The 22945-nt window shown below is 39.9% G+C and overlaps 1 protein-coding gene across 2 annotated transcripts in view; it reads left to right on the forward strand.

Annotated features, from left to right (window-relative positions):
• Positions 1–22945, forward strand: part of LOC136676769 (SH3 domain-binding protein 4-A) — a 49790-nt gene that overhangs the window by 15420 nt on the left and 11425 nt on the right. Inside the window, exons 2-4 of one of the 2 annotated variants that reach the window (XM_066653984.1) lie at positions 5888–6074; positions 7600–9992; positions 10223–10341. In XM_066653984.1, the coding sequence (XP_066510081.1) occupies positions 5954–6074; positions 7600–9992; positions 10223–10267 (2559 nt within the window). In that variant the 5' untranslated portion in view covers positions 5888–5953 and the 3' untranslated portion in view covers positions 10268–10341. Of the gene's footprint in view, positions 1–5887; positions 6075–7599; positions 9993–10222; positions 10342–22945 lie in introns of those variants that run through there. The other variant, XM_066653983.1, reaches the window with a different exon arrangement.

Genomic DNA, 22945 nt, shown 5'->3' on the forward strand with positions numbered 1-22945 from the left:
CAGCGTTATCTGTTTGAAGTCAGCTGAAGGACCCTGTCGGAGGGAAGTGTGTTTGGTGAAGCTTCACTTGAGCTGAGAACTCAGTCCCGAGAAATTTCAAATCCCATATGCTTCCCTTAAAATATGTTTAGTACATTTTCTCACAGGCTCAGATTTCATGGGCAAGCTATGAAAGGCTGGTTCAACACACACACACACACACACTATATACTGTATATATAAAATCTGGATTTGGACCTGCCTTTCTATCTGCCTTGCTCCTCTGATCATACAGCAGCACTTTGTAGATCTACAATTGCAGACAGTAGTCCACCTGTTTCTCTGCATGCTTTCATATCCCCATTTCACCCTGCTCTTCAAGGGTCAGGATACCCACAGGACCACCACAGAGCAAATGTGAACTGGGTGGTAGAATGATCTAAGTACTGCAGTGATACTGACATGGTGGTGGTGGTATGTTTTGTGATGGTATGAATGGATCAGACATAGGAGGGCTGCTAGAGTTCACTTTTTTCTTTTTGGTTTGCATTACTAATTATATCTTTAATTGGGGAGGCACGGTGGCACAGCAGGTAGTGTTGCAGCTCCAGGGACGTGGAGATTATGGGTTCAGGTCCCGCTCTGGGTGACTGACAGTGAGGAGTTTGGTGTGTTCTCCCTGTGTTCGTGTGGGTTTCTTCCGGGTGCTCCAGTTTCCTCCCACGGTCCAAAAACACACATCGATAAGTGGATTGGTGATTCCAAAAAAAGTGTCCCTAGGTGTGAGTGTCTGTCGCCCTGTGAAGGACTGGTGATCCCTCCAGGGTGTGTTCCTGCCTTGTGCCCAGTGATTCTGGGTGGGCTCTGGACCCACCTTGACCCTGAACTGGGTAAGCGGTTACGGACGAATGAATGAATTAATGAATATCTTTAATTGAATTGAATGTTCTTGTGCTTTGTCTCTCTAAGCCACTATACATACAAATCATCATCATTCATGTTTTTGTTTTGCTCTTAATATTGTAGTGTTCTTTTATGTTGGCTTTTGTGATTTACCTTGATTTTTGTTTGCTTTTTAAAAGCTGTTGTGTGCGTAAGAAACATCAAACTTAACAGCAGTCTTAACCTTAACATTTTTTTGTGTTCTTGTATAATATTTTAGCATTTTCTTCATTGTTTTTGTGGTGTTATCTCTTATTTTCTCCCTAAGCACTGCTGTTTTTCCTCTCCACCTGAAACACGTGGTTGTGTCAGAAATGTAAAACTCAACACCATCCTTAACCATAATATTTTTGTGCACTCTTTAATAATGTTATTTTCTAACATTTTCTGTTGTTTCCTAAACCCTGTAGTGTTTTGCCACTCTGGGCCATCGTATGAAACATATCTAATTGTCTCCTAAAAGTAAAACCTGGAAGTAAGTGGACGTGGCAGTCTTGTCATTGTGTTTGTGTGAAGGAAGCTTCACTCCATCTGGAGAATATGAAGCTTTTCTGTGAAGGTTGTGAATTATGAATCACATGTGAAAGCAGGAGAGCACTTTCCAGTGCTCGGCCTGAGGGGAATCCGTAGAATACTTGTAGAGGTTTTTGACCCACTTCATCCCCAACATTAAAGGTAGATAGCTCTTGTAATGGACACTTAAAAGTCATACCTTTTGTGAGAGTTCCCTTTAAAAAAATAAAAAATAAAAAAAACTCACTTTGATATGAGGTTTTCCTTTTGAAGATGAGACTTCACTAATCCACCTACACCATCCTGGGCAAAGAGAAAAAAAAGATTAAGGATGAACGGATACTCCTCCAAAATATTTTTTGCCCATATTCAGGAATGCAGTTTGAGGGTTTCCTATTTAATAAAACAAAATAAATAATTATTATTTTATTAATAAATAATTAATTATTAATTAATTAATAAATAATTGCAAAGACCTCTTATGAAGTGTCACTCCACTATGTGTATAATCTCCATTGAAAAGCATGAAATGAATTGGGCTGCTCTGGAACACCGTGCTCAGTGCTGCCAGTATTGGGCAGTTGAGAGAGGAACTGTGTTCTCAGGAGTGATTGACCTACATCCAGTACCTTTGGGACAAGTTGGAATGCTGTTTGTTATGCAGAACTATCCTATTTAATTTCATATTTTCCTACAGAGGCTATACACACTGTCCTTAGTCAGTGATACATAAAGCTCATTATAAGATGTGTCCAAAATGTTTTGGATATATATTACAATCCAATTCCATAGGCTTTATATGTGTTAATAAATGAGCTCTGAGAAACGTCCAAGCTATTAAATCTCCATAATTTACCATCTTTAATTATGCATAGAAGCCAAAATTATTGGCACATAAGTGGCTGAGAACACTCCAGTGCTGTCATGACCTTGGATGAGCTAGCATGGTGATTTAGCGTGGCTAATTATAGCTTGTGTTTCACTGCGCTGGCGTTCAGCATGTTTGTCACGTCAGAAATAGATATATAAATATATATCACTGATCACTTGTGAGCCAGAGGTTGAAGCAGTCATCCAGGAAATCCACATGTTGTTGTTGTTGTTGTTCTTGATGATGTTTATCCCAAAGCCAAACAGCTGCTTACCTAAGAGCTATGGTTTAGCCAAAAATGTAATTTATATATATGCCTAAAATATAGAGTTTTACAAAACACTCCTATGCAGCCAATCATCCAAAACATTTCCAGTCTCCATAACTTGTATGTGCTGCTTACACTGTGGTTCCATTTTGTATTTGACCCAATGTCCATACAATGAATTCCAGAATGATGCTCTATTTCTCTATGAAAATATTTAATGGGTTGTTTGAAACCAAATACAGTTTGTCATATTCTATCCTCTGAATTGTGAGGTCATTAAGGAGCTAAATGGTGAATATGGCTAAATGCTTTAAGGCTACCATTAAGTAAACCTCACCAATATACCTGCTTTGTCCAGTGTGGGGGGTTAAGTTACTTGTCAGTTATTAACTCAAGTTTGAGGAGTTGCTATTGATATGTAATTGTGTTGAAGGCTCACATGTAGCATAATTTGTATTTTGTGATGCATTCCATTTGAAGGAAATTAGAACCCTCCCAGTACTCAGATTTTCTACTCATAAAGTTGGGAGAGCCTCACCAACCCCAAACTCAGAATCCAAAATGTATGTAAAAGCAGCAGTTTTACCCTATTTATTAGTGCTTCTATCTGTGTCTCATTACATTAGTCATAGACACAGTACTGTCCAACTGCTGTGTTTCCATAGAGTTCCAATAGTGCTAACTGGGAACAAACTAACAATTAAAACCTAGGCAACAGGGTTTTCTGAATATTAAAGTGGAACGTGGTCGGCTCGGGTGTGACGTCATTCCCATCTCTGACATGTGACTTATGTGGTAAATGGAAGGCAACTTGTCTGACTCTGAATTTTGCTCTGAAGTTTACTGCCATGCGACTTCTGAGTCTTGTGGTCCTGGGTTCATTCCTTGGCTCAGGGCGCTCTCTGTGAGGAGATGTGTTTGTTGTACCTGTGTCAGCATGGTTTTCCTCAGGGTACTCCATTTTATCCCCCCAGCAGTCCAACATCACATGTTGCTAGGTGGTGTTGCTATGAACTTTTTCACAAGTGCCAATGTGTGTGGGCCTAGGTAAGGGTGCAATGCCTTTTAAGAGACTGTGCTCTGTCCATGATGTGTTCTTGCCTTGCACCCAATGATTCCTTTTAGCCTACAGCCCCTGACTAGTTTGATGCTGTTACAGAAGATGAAAGAAATGAATGAAACCACATAAACCACAAAAACAAACCTTAAGCTGAAGTATGGCAGTATTTTTTTTTTTTACTTATATACTGTGTCACATTTTTGCCCTCAAGAAATATGTATCTGTAAAAACAATTCACTCATTTCATCCATCCATCCATCCATTATCTGTAACCGCTTATCCAATTTAGGGTCGCGGGGGGTCCAGAGCCTACCTGGAATCATTGGGCGCAAGGCGGGAATACACCCTGGAGGGGACGCCAGTCCTTCACAGGGCAACACAGACACACACACATTCACTCACACACTCACACCTACGGACACTTTCGAGTCGCCAATCCACCTGCAATGTGTGTTTTTGGACTGTGGAAGGAAACCGGAGCACCCGGAGGAAACCCACGCGGACACGGGGAGAACACACCAACTCCTCACAGACAGTCACCCAGAGCGGGAATCGAACCCACAACCTCCAGGTTCCTGGAGCTGTGTGACTGCGACACTACCTGCTGCGCCACCGTGCCGCCCCACTCATTTCATTTGCTACTCTAATACATATTTGTATTTGTACAAATTCTGCTGATTTTGTAAGGGCAGTACAATTATCTGTGGGTGATATGAATGAGGCGTGCTCAACAGCCTTTCTATAGACATGGAAATAAAAATGCAATGGAAATTAATAGCTCTTGCAAATGGTCTCATGCCATTGGCTGTTAAAAAAGCTTTCAGTGATAAGTGTGTCCATTCGCTCAGAACATGTTAATTGACAGACCGAAGCTAAATGAAAGCCAACACAGGGGAAAAAAATGTTTACAGCAGCACGTCTTTGCATTTAATGACAGGATCATAATTAACTCTGAATTTTCCACGAGGTTAATGGAGGAGTGATGTACTGTTCCCATGAGACCATTTAAGAAGAACAGCAGATAGGTTGTGAGGATTTTCCGGCTCATTCTGTTCTCCCTTTGGCCATGGACGCTCCTGGAAACCGTGTTTCTGCACTCCGCTCATGTCCCTGGTGAAATTTATAAAAGAGAGCAGATGTCTTGGGCAGGGTTTCCAAGCCACTAACAGTGGCTCTGAATTTAATCCAAAAAAGAACAGAGTAAAAACAGGGATGTTAAAAAACAACATCAAGTTTCACTGGCTCACTTTTTTTTATTGCTAGTAGAAAATTGTTAGGACTTAAGAGCTGAAATAGTGGGAATGTTTCTCATAAATGTGCACACATAGCTTCTATAATTTCCACAAAAATACAGGAAACAAAATGGGATGTTGTGAACTTTTATGCCATATACCTCCAGTCCAGTAAGTTGTTGCCCCACAGCACTGACATTGCGCATAGGAATGTTTTGATGAAGGGTTTTATACTACTCTGGCAGACACTTGGCTTTGGATATTAGAACACTTTGGAGCTCCATGCCCAATACCAAGTCTGTCAGAGGTGTATTAAGCCACTGCAGGGGTATAAAACACCATAGCATTTTCCTGTTATTGTTCTCTGGAGAGATTAAGCATCATGCAATATCTTAAGAATGAGTTGGATTGTCAGAACTAATAATACAACTTCGCCAGTTCTACTGTAGCTGCCATCAAGCACCTCACAGCAAATGTTCTGCTTCATCTAGTCTTCCTAGATTAGTAGAGACCATTACTTCAACAAAGATAGAACAAACCTCAAATTAATACCCTTCACTGCATGAGCAGCCATCTAAAACATTTGTCCATATAGTGTAATTAGTAATTATAGGTTTTACTAACACTTGCTATTGATATAACATTACCTGCCATTATAATGTCATTTCAATGCCAGTGCCACTAAAGGCCTTGAGAAGCAAAGTCTGGAGAAGCCATTAAATTTCAGACAGAAACCAATGCAAAAAAAATGGGCTTCCAAAGTGAAAATCCAATTAATTGACGTGTTGACTGTTCTCTGACTCTTTATCCTCTTGAAAATCCTTGGTTATTTGGTTGTCCCTGGTTTTTAATTAAAGCAATATTCCACTAATTCTGCTAATCACCCTTGCAAATCTTTTCCAAAGTGTTTTCATCTTAATAACCGTCTAATCTGATTGTTACAACTCTCCAGGGATATGGTCGGAACCGTGTGCAATAAAATGAGGCTAATCAGTGTTTTCCCCATGTTTCTGTTTGTGCAGCTTAAGATGCACAGCTGCCAATGACTGGGGCAATGGAAGAGTAGCTCTCACAAGGCTTGTGACAACATGGCCGCCCATCGGATCCGAGTGAGCAACAACAACAATGCCCTGCCTCGCTGCAAGTCAGAGGGAACCTTGATTGACCTCAGCGAGGGACTCTCTGAGGCCAGTCTTACAGATGTCAAAGGTCAGTATTCTCAAAAGTAGGAAATACATTGGAACAAGACATTTTATATCCATTTTTCACACAGATATCCTTTTTATAATCTCAATACACTCAGAAATAAAAGGTACAGTACAGGTACATTATTGTTCAATACAATAAAAGTACAAACAGTGTAAATATACATTTAAAGGTACAACAGTGTTTTTAAAGTTGTGTTCTCTAAAGGTATGTTACAATCTCTTTTCCATAGAAGAATCAAGTTTTCATTGTAGAAGTGTGTAAATAAATAATACAATAAATATAAGTCTTGGAGATGAAATGGGGCATATGAAATTAACTTCAAAATTTTCAATTAATATATAATATGGTACAGTTATTTTCCTTAACTAAAAGTACTGAATGTTTTTCCCCTCTCTTTTGAAGTTACAGTGATGCTTGAACATTTGTGAAACTTGTAGAATGTTCTATATTTCTACATAAATTTGCCCAAAACTTCATCAATGTCCTAAAAGTAGACAGAAAATTTGAAGTTGAAAGTAGAGTCAGGTGTTTTCAGTCAGTGGAATGACAAACAGGTGTGAGTGGGCTCCCTGTTTAAATAATTTAAAGTAGACAAGTTAATATAAAACTTTTTTGATACCGAAGGAAATTGTAGAATCCCAAAGGAAATTGTAGAACAGGGATCTATCAAAATCTCATCTTAACAGCAAATGTTTTTTAAAGTGTATCATGGCACCAACAAAGGAAATTTCTGAGGACTTCAGAAGAGTTGAGTGTTGTTGCAAATTAAAGGCCAGGGCTCTCCAAAAAGAACATTACTGCATATCTGCAGTTTGCTAAAGATCACATTGGATAAATGTTTAATGGATGGATGAGAGTAAATTAGATCTTTTTGGTTTTAATGAGAAGCATTATATTTAGAAAAAGGAAAACACTGCATTTCAGCATAAAAACTCATCCCATCTGTGAAACATAGTGGTGGTAATACCATGGTTTGAGCCTGTTTTGCTGCATCTGGGCCAGAAAGGCTTGCCATCTTTGATGGAACAATGAATTCTGAGTTATACCAGCAAATTCTAAAGGTAAACATCAGGACCTCTGATGGTGAATTGAAGAAAATTACCTTAAGAACATAAGTAGTTCTATGAAGAAATGGTTAAAGGAGAATAAATTTAATGATTTAGAATGTCAAAATCCTGACTTGTTCCTATAGAAATGTGGTGGAAGGACTTGAAGCAAGCACTTCATGGGAGGAAACCCAGGCTGTGTTGTACAGAGGAGTGGGCTACAATTCCTCTAAGCCAATGTGCAGGGTCACACCAGATACTCACTCACATACTTATGTTCTTAACAAATATGTAAAATTGGATCATTATCCTCAATAAATAAATGACCAAGTTTAATATTTTTAGGTCAAATTTATGCAGAAATGTAGAACATTCTAAAGGGTTCACAAACTTTCAAGCACCATTGTAGATACAGCAAGGCATAAACAAAAATTGTAACAGTTGTAAGAAATAAAACACTTCTCTTTCTCTTTTTTTAGTGCCTTCTCCCAGTGCCTTGCGGTTGGATACCTCTGCATCCTTTGGGACTGCGCAGGAAGTGGTGGCCATCAAGGATTACTGCCCATCCAGCTTTACCACTTTGAAGTTCTCAAAAGGTGACCACCTCTATGTGCTGGACACATCCGGTGGGGAGTGGTGGTATGCCCACAACAACACAGAAATGGGGTACATTCCTTCTGCCTACGTCCAGCCTGTCAATTATAGGAATTCATATCTCAGTGACAGTGGAATGATTGACAATCTTGGGGACTGCTCAGATGAAGGGGTGAAGGAGATGGACCTCTTGGGGGAGTGGACTGGTGTGAGCCTGAAGCCCCCATTGCCTTACAACAACAACAATCCCTTTTCCATGCATTCTTCAACCAATCCCTTCCTCAACGGCTCAGTACAGGGTGCGCTTGACCAGAACAGCAATGAAAAGGCCAATCAAAATAACAGCATTGATCTACTTCTCTTTGACTCCCTTACTCCTATACCATCTGCTCTCATCTCCACTACCACTAGCAATGGCACTGCTACTTTTTACAATAATGGGAATAGTATTTGTGATGGTATGCCTACCAGCCCCAGTGTAGAACCCTTGCAGATAAGCCGCAAGGACAACCCATTTTTCCGGAGCAAAAGATCCTACAGTTTGTCAGAGTTGTCAATCCTCCAGTCTCAGTCCAATCCTCCATTGCCTTCATCAGGGTTCTTCACAGGTCTTAAGGCACCATCTCCAGAGCAGTTTCAGAGCAGAGAGGACTTCAGGACAGCATGGCTGAACCACCGGAAGTTGGCCCGTTCATGCCATGACCTTGACTCCTTGGGGCAGAATCCAGGTTGGGGACAAACCCAGCCTGTGGAAACTAATATTGTTTGTAAGCTGGACAGCTGTGGTGGGGCAGTCCAACTTCCAGACACTAGCATCAGTATTCACATACCTGAGGGTCATGTCGCAGTGGGAGACACCCAACAGATATCGATAAAGGCTTTACTGGATCCACCACTGGAACTGAACAATGACAGGTGCACCACAGTCAGCCCTGTAGTTGAGATTAAATTAAGCAACATGGAGATCAAATCTTTCATAACCTTGGAGATGAAGATATCTGTTGAAGTAAAAAAAGAGAGCAGACAAGTGGCAAAGGTGATATGTGTGAGAAGCGACTGCAAAGAGGGTCCCTACATCCCTGTACCACAGGCATACATATATGGAGATACAGTTCAGGTCCAGTTGGACAGTCTGGAACCATGTATGTATGTGGCTGTTGTGGTCCAATCCAACCATGTTTTGTTTAATTCGACTGTGTGGGATCATGTTGTGAAGAAGGTCACTCTCGGCCTGTATGGACCTAAGCACATTCATCCATCCTTTAAGACTGTGGTTGCCATCTTTGGACACGATTGTGCTCCAAAGACCCTGCTTGTCACTGAGGTAGGCAAGCAGGCTCAGTCTGCTCCACCTGTGGCGCTCCAGCTTTGGGGGAAGCACCAATTTGTTCTCGCTCGGCCTCAAGACCTTCAGATAGGCATGTATTCCAACATGTCCAATTACGAAGTGAAGGCAAGTGATCAAGCCAGGGTGGTAAGAGGATTCCAGGTTAAACTTGGCAAAGTCAGCCGTCTCATTTACATGATCTCATCTCGAAATGCAGATGAGCTGTCTGACTTCACACTTCGGGTTCAGGTCAAGGATGATCAGGACTGTATCCTTGCCCAGTTCTGCGTCCAGACACCTCAACCTCCGCCTAAAACTGGAATACGAGCCAATGGCCAGAGAAGATTTCTTAAGAAGAAGGAAGTGGGCAAGATTATTTTATCACCTTTGGCCATAACCACCAAATATCCACAGTTCCAGGAGCGCTGCATTACAAACTTAAGGTTTGGCAAACTGATCAAGACGGTGATTAGGCAAACAAAGAACCAGTACTTGCTGGAATATAAGAAGGGGGACGTGATTGCCCTGCTTAGTGAAGAGAAGATCAAACTGAAAGGGCAACTGTGGACCAAAGAGTGGTATATAGGTTACTATCAGGGAAAGACTGGGCTTGTGCATGTGAAAAATGTGCTAGTTTTGGGTAAGGTGAAGCCAATTTACTTCTGTGGGCCAGATCTTACCACCACAATGCTGCTGGAACAAACCCTAAAGCCCTGCAAGTTCCTCACCTACATTTATGCCTCTGTGAGGACAGTGTTGATGGAGAATGTGGGAAACTGGAGGGCGTTTGCTGATGCCCTGGGCTATGGGAACTTGCCCTTGACTTACTTCTGCCGGGCAGAGTTGGATAGTGAACCAGAGAAGGTGGCTTCCGTGCTGGAGAAACTCAAAGAGGATTGTAACAACATGGAGATCAAGGAGAAGAAGTCATTTCAGAAGGAGCTAATGACGGTAAGTTGCTTAAAAATATGTTTCTCCCTGATGGCTCAATAGATTTCTCTTTAAAATTCTTTAGGAGAAATAGCATCAGACTAAAATGAGATAATTTTGTCCACATTCAACTTTTAATTATTTGCAGAACTAAGAAGATACTCTGTCTGCAGTCACATTACCAGGCTGAAGTTACTCAAAGTTTTGTAGTTATTTTTTTGCTATAATGTGATTCAAATCTGATTTTTTAGGGCTGTGTGGACATCAGATTTTGCCACTTTCATATGTGGTCCTAAATGGGATACATTCAGCATCTGATATGCAACATGAATGTGAATGGCCAGATCAGATTACTGCATCTTTTGGCCTGTACGTATACATCACAAGCTGCATGCTGTTCCCAAGCAACATGCAGTGCACACAAGCTACTAACATTTTTAAGCCAAATTTAAAATGAGGCAATCTCACAAATTTTATGTTTTTGTAGTATGATGGTGAAGAAGGCAACATGCATAAATGTAATGTGCCTATGCGTGCCACTTTAGAGACAGATTTATTCACATTATGGACAGATATGTCACTTACATTTACAAATGAACCATCAAAACAGCCAAATCCAATCTGTGCAAAAAATCTGAATTAATAAATGAGCCTTGTAATGTGAATATAGCCCTTGTCTTGAGTTCTTGTGTTTAGCTGATTTGAAGCTAAGCACATATCAGCATTTGTGAGATCTCCACTTAAACATGGAGAGCTGCTGAAGTCTCCTTTGTCTTTCCATGTGATCTCTGTGTTGTCTAGAAGTATGTACTGACATATTGAGGAGATCACGTTTTTGCTTTTTGTGTACTTGTGTATTCAGAACGTGTTGTTGTTTGTGTGATTGCGGAGATAGTTGATACGCGTGGAAGTGTGTTCATTTGAATGTGATTATCCTTGATTACATTAACCTTGTAAAAGTTCTCTTTCACTCAACACAAATCATGCCGTGTGTGCCCTGTGTTGTATTCCTGGTTTTAAACCAGGCTTGTTCAAGGCCCTTTTATCTTCCCTGCACTGATTATTGCTGAGGGCTAGCAGGCTAATTCTGATGAGAATGCACATGGCTGCTCTGGTCCAATTCTCTTATCTACACAACTGTGGAAAACCTGCAAGTACAGCAGCAAGAAGCCTTGCCTGGGTAGCTCCGAAGAGGGAAAAAAAAACACTATAATCAGCTCTGCACATGTTGGTACTGTACGTGTGTGGTTAGTAGAATGCTAACCCTTCTGTTTTAATCCGGAGCAAAACGACAGAAAAATGCAGGTGAAAAAAAAAAACTACATAATCATCACAGCAGCAGTGCTGACATTAAAACCAAACTACAGCAGAGAGAACTGAGCTAATCTCAGTATAACACACAGAGAGAATAAAGAGTCTGTGCTAACTGTAGCCTACAGAATGTTTTATCGCACTCCACAGTAGCCGAATGACACATTCATAAGTAAAACATCTTCCGAGATCTAGTTCTGTCAGACACGTCTACTTGAAGCGCCTTGAAAATGAAGAGACCGCACCTGGGAATGAGACACGATACAACCTTCACTCTCCCTCTTACAAAGCAGACGCTCAGTGCTATGTGCCAGGTTTCACTATGGATCCTAAAGTTTCGGTTAAATATACCCCTTATATTTAAGTGATTTCAGCTACTTTAAGGTGCAAAGATTTTCAATTGTGTACACACACTGTATGTAATCTACAGAAAAGCATGACATTTACTTAGGCTCCTGAACATGTGTCTACCACCATACGTAAATAATAATACTTTAAAAAAAAAACAGTATCAGCTTTATGGTTCTTAGTACTCTGGGCTGGGCTTAGCTATGAAGTATTGGAACAGTGTTCTCTGAAATGATGGAGCTCCACAGGTGCATTTCTTGACTACATGTAAGACTGGGGTGCACACAGAATTTAGAGGTGCACTGCTGCACCCTTCTGCTTGCCAATCATGCACAGTAGCACAAGTGTGCCTCCAGTAAAAAGCCTTTTAAACACTAAATTGTTTAAGTGAGTCAACACTAAAGTGAGCATGACTATACTGTGCCAAATGAAGATCAAAGGAATACTAAAGAAAGTATTATTAATTGCATTCCTTCTCTTTATGTGCACTTTACTGAACACATTTAAACAGAAACAGTATCCACATTTCCTCCTCAGACAGACACTAGGGGTTCACTGACTTTCATTTGAGAGCGTTGTGTTACAAACCTTCTGCTCCTACGTAAATATAGAATGGAACAATTCATACATGTCTTTAAAAAAGAACACAATCATGAGAGGTTATGTGGGGCGGTGTTACCTGTTCTTACATACGTTGGGATAATTTGCTGGTCCTGATCTATTCATCCAAAATCAGTATATATACTGGTTGATGGCAAGAAAGGTGGAAAAATCATTCATAAATAGAAGTGACATGATGTACATGAGGGACCTCCTCTGAAGTTTCTTTAGGGAAACTACGGAGACTGTCTCTACGGAAGCAATGATTCTGTATTTTTTTTTCCTGATCTTCTGGTGGGTGGAAGTGGAGTGTAACACTTTGAACTAAAATCTGTGGGGATCTTAAGTCGGAGGAAACTCAACATGAGGCATTTTCTTAAGCTTTTTTGCAGCTTTTCACATTGTTGACTCCATTAGAGATGCAGAGTAAATGTGGATGGAATTTTTATTACTTTCTGAGAGCTGAATTTCCCGTAATATGATGTAATTAACCCCAGAATTTTGCTGTAGTTTTTGCTCTCTTGCTATGATTTGAAACATGAATATGTGGTTATTTTTTTGTATAGGAGCTGACTTAGCAAATGAGTCCTCAAGGAATCAGCCCAAAAATACCTAGTTGTTGACGTCTTCTATTAAAACAAGACTTGAGTGGTCTGCCATCATTTGGAGAGGCCACATCTCTTTATTTTTCTTTCTGGGAGAAGTCTGGAAGCAGATGTGGCTTAATGGAGAAATACACCATTTTTACTACTAACGGTTGCAATTAATATTTTTAAATTATTCGTGTATTTTTTTAATAAACTGCAATTCACATGAAATAAAGAATTACATTGATATGTAGCCCCCGGTTAAGCTAGTTTATACTCCAGAGAGGGGATTGTACAAATGTTTATACATGTTTAATATAAAATTGTTGTTTAAAAATAATAATAATAATTTCAGTATACTCACAGAATTAAAGGTGCAATACAGATACATGAAATAGTATAGAAAATGTACTCTTAAACGTACCATCAGTGACAGCAAAATATTACCGCCACTGAAAATTTTTCAAACAGTGTTTAATGGCTGTTTCATAACATGAAGAAAATCATAACTGTCTTCAAGTATCTTTATATAATGTATGCTATATCTCCCAGCCCACAACAAGAAGCCTGGCCAAATCAAAATTCCTGGAGTTGCACATTTGAATAACCATATTGGTCAGATATATATTTCAGTTAGATTATTTTCTCTAAATCATTTAGCCCTAGTAAAGAGGAGTGTTGTTGCAGTTTTCTAAATCAACTCATTTATCAAACAAAGACAATGCAATTATTCTTCCATCCCTCCTCTAACGGATGTCTGCTGGCCTTCTATGATAATAAATAGATTTTTAAATCACAGCCTGTGTTCTCTGGCTCACAGGCACTAGTTTTCCTCCTTTGTTTGTGTAGCCGTTGTTTAGCCATCCATCTTCTTTACGTTTTTCGCTACATTATCAGTGCTCTTTGCGTCTGCTGACATTTTGCTGATGTGGAAATAATGAGGCAGGGACTTTCCGCAATGTTCGGCCTTACAGGACGCTATCAGGCAAAAATGTTGCATCGTTTAGAGCTGGTTTCATGTTCTAATTTCTCCTGTCCAAATCCAACAGTAAAATTCTTTATAATGAGGGAAATGGAGCTATGTTAATATACATTCAGTTCATATACTATATCTCCACAGTAAGCTGAACAGTTGAGGCCATACACCTGTGTTCTCTGAAGGGATGAAGCTCCATCAGTACCTGACTTTACTAGTGATCTCATGACTGCCATCAAGTCCTCACAGCAATTTATTATTATGTATTTATTATTAAGCATTTAAAGACTCAAATCGCAATAGATTGACTTGTATTTTGTGTTGTGATGAAAGCATTAATACTGCTAGTACTGCACAGAGAAGACATCTTGTGTTGGGATACCTAGCGCTCCTGAAACACTTGTGGATAAATGTAGCGCTAAAAGCTTCTAAAGTAAACACCACAGCTCAGGTATGCAGCTTTAATGCTGACAGCCTTAAGTGAACAGGTTCAGATGAGGCTGTCTGGCTGTTGTGGATTGAAATATTTATGTTGTTCAGGTCTAAGGGCTATCAACAACCAATGACTGCAACGTACAGCAGGCAAGCATGCAGTGCTCTCCAAGTGTGAGTGTGAATTGATTTCAGTGAAGCTGCTTATCATGAAATCTCTCAACAGATTATGACTCCTTTGAAAGATACAAACCACTCGGTACCACATCAGTACTACTGACGTTTTTGTGGCTGGATGCCATCAAATCCTCACAGCAGTATGTCAATTATGTCAAATTGTAGTGTGAAGTCTTCACAGAAGAGTAGAGACCTTAAATATCTTGTATTAAATGTAATATTGGTTTTTATTTAAAGAACGATTTTTGGATTCATTTTTTATAGATTGTGTAGGGATATTTATAGTGCACTATAGTGTACTATTACAAGGAACTCAGTTCAGGGATTCAGACACTACCTCATGTGGGTTCATCACAGTGTATAATGGGTATCCATTAGGGCACATCATATTGCAGTGCACTGTGGGATTGCTTGAGTGCACAGAAAATTGTTTTCAGACACTATTACAAAATGGTGGAATCCAGTAAAGGGTGGCACGGTGGCGCAGCAGGTAGTGTCGTAGTCACACAGCTCCAGGGGCCTGGAGGTTGTGGGTTCGATTTCAGCTCCGGGTGACTGTCTGTGAGGAGTTGGTGTGTTCTCCCTGTGTCCATGTGGGTTTCCTCCGGGTGCTCCGGTTTCCTCCCACAGTCCAAAAACACAAGTTGCAGGTGGATTGGCGACTTGAAAGTGAATGTGTGTGTCTGTGTTGCCCTGTGAATACACCTCCAGGGTGTATTCCTGCCTTGCACCCAATGATTCCAGGGATTGGGGGGGGGGTCCAGGTAGGCTCTGGACACCCCGACCCTAAATTGGATAAGCGGTTACAGATAATGGATGGATGGAATCCAGTAAACCCACTGTTTGTACCTTTAGTTACAATAATGTAGCTCTACCCTCTGTTTTTTATTTTCTGAGAATAGGGCACACTTTCGGACACAGCATTTGTCAGTATTTAAACACAATGTTGAAGCTCCACCCTTGTTGCAGGCCTTTTTCACTTCTGTTTTTCTTTGCATGTTATTTGAAATCATTTCACATGTATATTTAATTTTTATGAAGGTTCCTTCACAGGAAAAGGAAACGTATTGTAGAAATAAACTTGTTTGGATGCTGTATTAGTCAGTGAGAAATACCTAGTCCCTTAGAATGCTATGTACCTGCAGGGCAAATGCCATAGGTCTTTTTTGGACAGCTTGTTTGTGGTCCTGTTTATTTTCTGTGCAGTTTGTCTGCCTCAGTCCGTTGGCAGTGCAGGGATTAAGTTTTATTTCCTCTCACAGTTTCTTTACCACTGCACAGTGATGGGTCAGCCTTGTTTAGCTCAGGTCAGACAGGTGTTTTTTTAACTGGGAGTTTGTTCTTCTCTGGTTCAGTAACAGGCTCTAGTGTTCTGGGAAGGCTTTACACTAGATGTTGGAACATTGCTGTGAGGGTCTGATGGCAACCATAAGAGCATCAGTGAGGTCAGGTACTGCTGTCCCTGGATCCCAAATCCTCCCAAAGGTCTGGATGGAGCTTTATCACGGCAGTTGCTTATGAGCCTTATAAGGTTACAATGCTCAAACCCAAAGCCAGAGTTCACCAGAGGGTTATAAAGGCCAGGGGAGACTGGTGAGCAGTGCAGCTGTGCTCTCTGCTTCCTTGGAATGATGGAGCTGTAGTTGTGGACAGAGGATTAATCTTAGTTTCCATTTTCAAAATACAGATTTAATGTCAGATACATTTTTGAGATTGTAAATTGTCCATTTGTATATTCCACCAAGAACCTATCAAGGGTAAATATTTTCAATTTTATTAATATATGAGGCAGCAGCAGTTAAATGATTTGAATCTGAATGAGCTGATTTTTTTTCCAGTTAAGAAATGATGTTATTTCTCGTTCTCATTTCCTGCTGGAGATTGACATATATGATGGACAGCAGTTGTGTCCGGTGGTGGGGGTTGGGTGTACTTTCTGTGTAAAAGCCTGGATGTGGTGGAGAGACATGGTGTTTTCTGCAGCTCTTTAATAAATTGTTGAGAAATACAATTCCTTCTGTGTCACATTTGGGGGCACTGTGTTTTCCCAACCCTGGTTTCAACATCAATACCCTTGTTAGAGAAATAAACACTGGAAACTTTTACCTCCCAATCTCAGTTATTAGTGCTGACATTCACTTTGTGTGTGTGTGTGTGTGTGTGTGTGTGTGTGTTTTCCCTAATCAGAAAATATTCAAAGCCCATGTGCACTTCAAGGAAATGGCCATGTATAAAGTCATAATATTGACAATTTTGGCCTTAATCAAGACTATAATAAGTATAGCTTAATATTTCATAATTGTTCATTTGTATCTCAAATTATGACTTCAGTATCTCATATTTCAGATTTATCATCTCATAATGATGGCTTAATATCTCAAAATTCCAACTTATAATCACATATTAATGACATAGTATTTCAGAATTTTGATTTAGGGTCTCATGATTATGACTTTATTATGGCATGTCATAATCATGCAACATTCAAAGCCACTGAAGCTAAGCCGGTTTGGACCTGGCTGGTACTTAGATGGGAGAAGGAAAGCATGAGTCATTGCTTGAAGTGTGCAGTACCTGAAGTAAGTGTGCATACCTGAGTGCAGTGATGGTGACACTACACTTAACTAAAAGATCCCAGGGCGTTTCCTTGTCTGGCTACATCTGCCATTGTGGTCACTTTTGGCCTTCTGACCATCCATCCATCTTCTAATATATTAACTCAATTATTCCTTCTTGTCTCATCTCTTACAAATAGCTGATGTATGGTGAGTGCACTAGTGCAGACTGGATGCTGTCACATCATAAGCAATTAGGTGGTTGATGCACATTGGTGTTTGTTGAGGCAACTCCATAATGTTCTAAATAACTGAAAGGACTTAGGGTATGACTAAATAGTCTCTTAATTATGACTTACACTTTATTGAGCACTATGCAATATTTTTACCTGAAAAATTACAGCTCCAAAATTGTGATGCTCTAATGACCTGTAATAATTTTCCTTTAATATCTCACATTTATGACAAAGAACCTCAGTTGTGACTAAGCATCAGGTTTGATAACAATCACTTATATTGTCATAGTATTGATTTAGCATGTGACATTGATGCTTTAATGACAATAAGATCCTGTCTTTTCTTATTGTTATCTCAATATTTCTAATTCAGAATTTTGGTAAAGTTATTATATTTCTTTAGCATACTTGCAAAATTTGCAGCTTGATTATAATAATAATAATAATAATATTATTAATAATAATAATAATAATTATTATTATTAGACCTACTAATGTATAAATGTAGTCCAACCTTGTGTGTCTTTGTCAGTTTAGCTGAAGTCGTGAGCAGTCATTAGTGTGCTCCTGTTCTCCTGCACCTCCCAGCAGCGACAGGTTTGATATGGCTTTTAAAAACGAGTCTTTCTTTACAGAAAATCCTTCAGTGTAAAGGACAGTATGAAACGCACAGTCAGGAATTAAGAAATGATCCACTTTGACAAGGAACACATTATGTCCAGATAGTGTGTCCCTAAATGACAAGATTCATAGAACTTACAAAACCTACAGCATAAGCATAGCTCCAGTCAGCCAACACTCCATTTTCTTAGCTCCACAGGTGCACTTTGTTGTACAAATTCTACAATTGTGGAGTAATATCCATCACTTGCTCTTCATACTCGCCCCGTTTCACTCAGTTATTCAATGGTCAGGAATCCCACAGGACCCCCACACAGCAGGTATGATTTGGGTGATTGGATCAGAGAATCGTCATTAATATAGCACAGTTTAAATCAGCTTTTAGTCTGTGTCTTTTTATTTCTCATCAGATTTTTTTTTATTATTATTATTATTATTTCTTGCTATTGGCAGTGCTAATCTGCTCTGGAGCAGCTCTACATAAGGCTACAGTCACCATGCTCAAGGTCAAGAGTCTGCCAGAGAGTGGCCTCATTGGTTTGAGGGTTCTTTGTAGAGTTGGAGCTCCTTCCAATACATTTCTTCAACCTTACACACCTAACCGCACTCTCAGATCTTTTTCAACTGGTTTACACAACATTCCCTCTTCCAACCTGCACATTTTTGGAGACTGAGCCTTCTACAGATGCTCCCTCCCTCTAGAAATTCAACAGTCAAACTCTCTATCACTATTCCTATTTTAACCTTTCTGTTGCATATAACCTCTCTGTTTAGCCTAAAACACGCTGACCCTTATTATTACTCCTGTTGTATTTTGTTATGTGTTATATGTTCCTTTCATTTTGTGGTTGTTTTTACATGTTCATCCCTGGAAATTACATGGAAATGGCATTTTTGGGTTAGTAATAAGTGCCTTAAAATGCCATATATTATTGCTATACTTATTATTATTATTTTTGCTGATTTAGGAATAAGAACTTATCACCCACATCAGTACCTGACTTCATAGATGTGAATGTGGCTGCATGCCTTCAAATACTTACAGCCAATCTAGTGTAAACCCTTCCCAGAAATGTAGAGACTGTAACTGCAGCAAACAGAAAAAACTCCTGATTAACACCCTTCATTTCAGGAGGTGTTCTTTAAATGCTAATTTCTCTTAGCAGATTTGTTTTATGGATCTATCCATTAGCATTTTATTTTCCTTTTTTGGGAGCCTTGGTGCCCCTCAGTAACTGGTGTGTGATGTTCCTGTCAGAGGCTGTATGTGTGTGTGTGTGTGGAGGAGGAGGGTCAGGTGACAGGTGGAATATATTTGAAGTGTGTCGTGTGAAAGCTGAGCTCTGATTGGATGCCTGGGGAGGCTCCAGCCTCAGTTTGATGGATGATGTCAATCCGGCGGCAGATGAATGAAACGACCCATCATTCCTTGCTGCTAGCGTCGCTAACCATCTGACGTCCTGACTCTGAAATATACTGCACAGATGTTCAGATGTTGGGTTTTAAAAAAATGCAAGTATGTTAAGACTTGCTGTACCTATTTTTACACTGTCAAGCTGAAATCTAACCTCGTCACTGTTCGGCAGTTCTGTCATCACTATAATCACTGACAATACCTTTTTTGCTTATTTGCTTACCTTGAGTCCTATAATGTTTTAAAATTCAGAACATATGCGTAGCAGAACAACTCATCACCTGGTTTCACTCACTCACTCGCTCATGTTTAGCAGGTTAAAAATTCTCCACAAGGGGGCATATTTATCTGCTCAGATCTGTGGAGGGGTGTTTAATGTTTTATAATAAGTTTAACTATAACCTGTGATGTACTCGCTCAGCCTAACACTCAGCTTTAAGAAATAGATCCTATGTGGCCTGCAGTGTGACCCCAGCTTTGGAGTTTAGAGGAACATAATGTGAAGTGAAGCCAAGTCAAGGTGCTTAAGCTATTTGTTTTTACTGTTTTATCCCCTCTTTTTGAAAGTGAACTTTGCGTTGGAATGAAAATACAATACTGGGCAAAGGTGTTAGGCATCATTGAAAATGAGATGTCAAAAGGTATTTATCTGAGCAGTAAGAGTTTATTTACTGGAAACAAAAAACTAAATACAAAAATGAATACAAATTACATTTTAACAGTAAGCAGTGAAAATCTATGTGTGAATGTGTTAATTTAACTCTCAATCCAGGGTTATTTGAGGTTATCATCCATTCATTCATATAGTCATTGTCTGTAAGCTCTTATCCAGTTCAGGGTCACAGTGAGTCCGGAGCCTTCCTCGGAATCACTGGGCGCAAGCCAGGAACACACCCTGGAGGGGGCAACAGTCTGTCACAGGGTGACACCCTCACACCTATTTAACGTTACACTTATATAGTGCCTTTCTAGAAACCCAAGGACGCTTTACAATCAGCACTCAACTTTCAATCCACACACACACTGGCGAGAAGCGCGCTAGATCCATTTCTGGGCACACACACACTCACTCACGCATACAGACATTCATTCACATACACACTCATTCACTCACACACCAGGACAGTTATTACCCAACCTGCATGTTTTTGGACTGTGGGAGATTTTTATTTTATTTTTCATTCTTTCATTCATTATCTGTAACCGCTCATTCAATTCAGGGTTGTGGTATGTCTGGATGCCTACCCAGGGTCATTGGAAGGCAACACACAAAGGTCCCTGGAGCTGTGTGTAACGGTGACACTACCTGCTGCACCACCATGCCGCCCTATTTTATTTTTATTTATCTTTATAGAAGAACCATACTTATTTAAATAATAATAATGTGAGGTTCTGTAAGACTTTTTGCACAGTACTGTATGTCTCTGAAGATCCAAGTTATTGCTGTGTGTTGATGTTGGTCAATATTCCAACTGAATATTGGGTTCATTTCACCTGCTGTTAGCAGAGGGAGAGATTTCTGCTATCCTCACTCACCCCCTGCTGCTTTCCCTGATGCACTTTTGTGCCTTTCTTTTTCTCTCTCCCCCTTCTTTAAATTCTCTAAGGCTGCTGAACTCCGGACAGAGATAACAGTGTCACGTGGGTCAGCTCGTCCTGTCACTCACCTGTCAGATTTCCTCTCTCTCTTTCTCTCTCTCTCTCTCCCTCTCCCATCTGAGTTGGTGGTTCCATTTGGCTGATTCAGGGTCCTTCATTTCCTCAGGTTTCAAACCCCATTCATCTGCCCCTAATGAACCCCTGAGTGGGGGATGAGGAGCTTTAGAGGGAGCGGAGGGTTGCAGAAGTTTTTTAGGGTGGAATTGGTTTCTCAATCCTCTGCGTCGTTGACTCATCTGCTGGACGATTGCTTTCAGATGCTAATAAAGAGCTTTAGAAGTGTGTGGGTTTTTTCCACTCCCTAACACAGCTGTGCCACTGAGGGATGAACGTCTAGATAGATTTGACACCCAGCAGAAAATAGCTCTGCGTAGTTTTGTCAATATGACAAATTCACACAAAACCAAACAATAGCAGTGAGTTTAGAAAAGGTTTCATTTTTTTATTTTTTATTTTGAGGGCAACACTTTGGAATGAGCTGAATTTCTCAATGAATGACTTGACTTGATAGAATGTGATCTTACCATATTATAGAAAATAGTTCCAACCACTTAATAACAGTCACAGTCAATTGTTTGTTAAGTAACTGGTGGTTAGCTGCAACTATTTGATGTCTTCTAATAGTTAAAGTCAGGGCAAATACAAGGACAATTTCTGTGCCTGAAATATGGTAATGTCTTGGCTGCCAAACCGTTTTTGCAGGTCATGGTACAGAAACAAGATTCAGGTTCTGCCCAGTCAACAATCTTGTCTTCAGGACATATTAAAAATACTGTTTAAATTTGCAAGGACATTATTGTGTGGGTACCCAGAAACTGTTCATAGAAATAAAATATATGCACAAAAAAATAAGATATTAAAGCCACTGGCCACTCATTTTTAATTATATAAAATTGTATATATATATATATATATATATATATATATATATATATATATATATATATATATATATATATATAGCTCTAAAAATCAAACATTTTCTGCCTGCTCAGAACTGAGAGGGTCATATCTGAGAATGATTGATAGTGGCAGTGCAATGGCAATGTAAACAAAGCCACATCAAAAAGTGAGTGCTAGTAGTTGTGAGAAGCTAGCACAATTAGCTTGGCTGGGGATGCCCCTGCAGTGGACAGGAGCCAAAAAACAACCGTACACAAAATTGTACCCTATGACATGTAAAATTCACACCTGCAACACTGTCCTGAGGAACCATGCCCTTTAGTGCCCCAGTACTCATAATGCTGAACAGCCAAAAGAAACCCTTCAGGGGCACGCACTCTGGGAGCCCTCCGGCCCCTTTATAAGGCTTTAATACTGGCAGAGCACTCCCTGTAAAGTCCAGGGATGTAGAACTTTTTTAGTTATAATGCAGTCTTTTTTAAGGTGAGGGACATAAAAATATTGCTAACTCTGATTGGTTCTGTGGAATCCTTGACATCATGTCAGCCATGGATGATCATGGTTAGGGTAATAGATTACAAATGTGTAGACAGTGGCTTGTGAAAATACAAAACAATTTTAAGCCATACAAGTATTTTTGCACAAATAGAAACTGAACATGGATCAGTTAGTTGTGTTTTGAGTTGTGTCATAGGTACAACTAATGTTTAGGCTGAAATTGGTTCCTTATTTGCCATGTATTTTTTTTCTTATTTTTTCCCCCATTCTAATTCATTTTCCCTATTCACTTTTTCTCACCCTTTTGAACTATTATTTGCATTATACATTTATTCCATGAGTGGACACTTTCTGAAATAATTGTGGGATTTGACTCTACAAAGTCTATTTTTCTACACACTCCTTTCCTCGTGCAAGTCCAAAGGTTTCGGGTTCTGTGGGTAGCAATTTCTCAGGCCTGTGGCAAATCAGAATGCCCTTCTGCATGATGGCAGAGATTCCCTCAGGCCAAGTCAAGAGGGGAAGTGCGGGAGTGGCTTTCTTTTCCAAAGTTAGAATGTAACTGCTGCACGACCTTAAGTGGTGCAGCAGTTCCATTCTAGAGCCTCCAGTCTTCCTTAAATATTTCCATAATTACATTCTGGTGCTTCCAGTCAG

Source organism: Hoplias malabaricus, chromosome X2, assembly GCF_029633855.1.
Source record: "Hoplias malabaricus isolate fHopMal1 chromosome X2, fHopMal1.hap1, whole genome shotgun sequence".
Classification (NCBI taxonomy): Eukaryota; Metazoa; Chordata; class Actinopteri; order Characiformes; family Erythrinidae; genus Hoplias; species Hoplias malabaricus.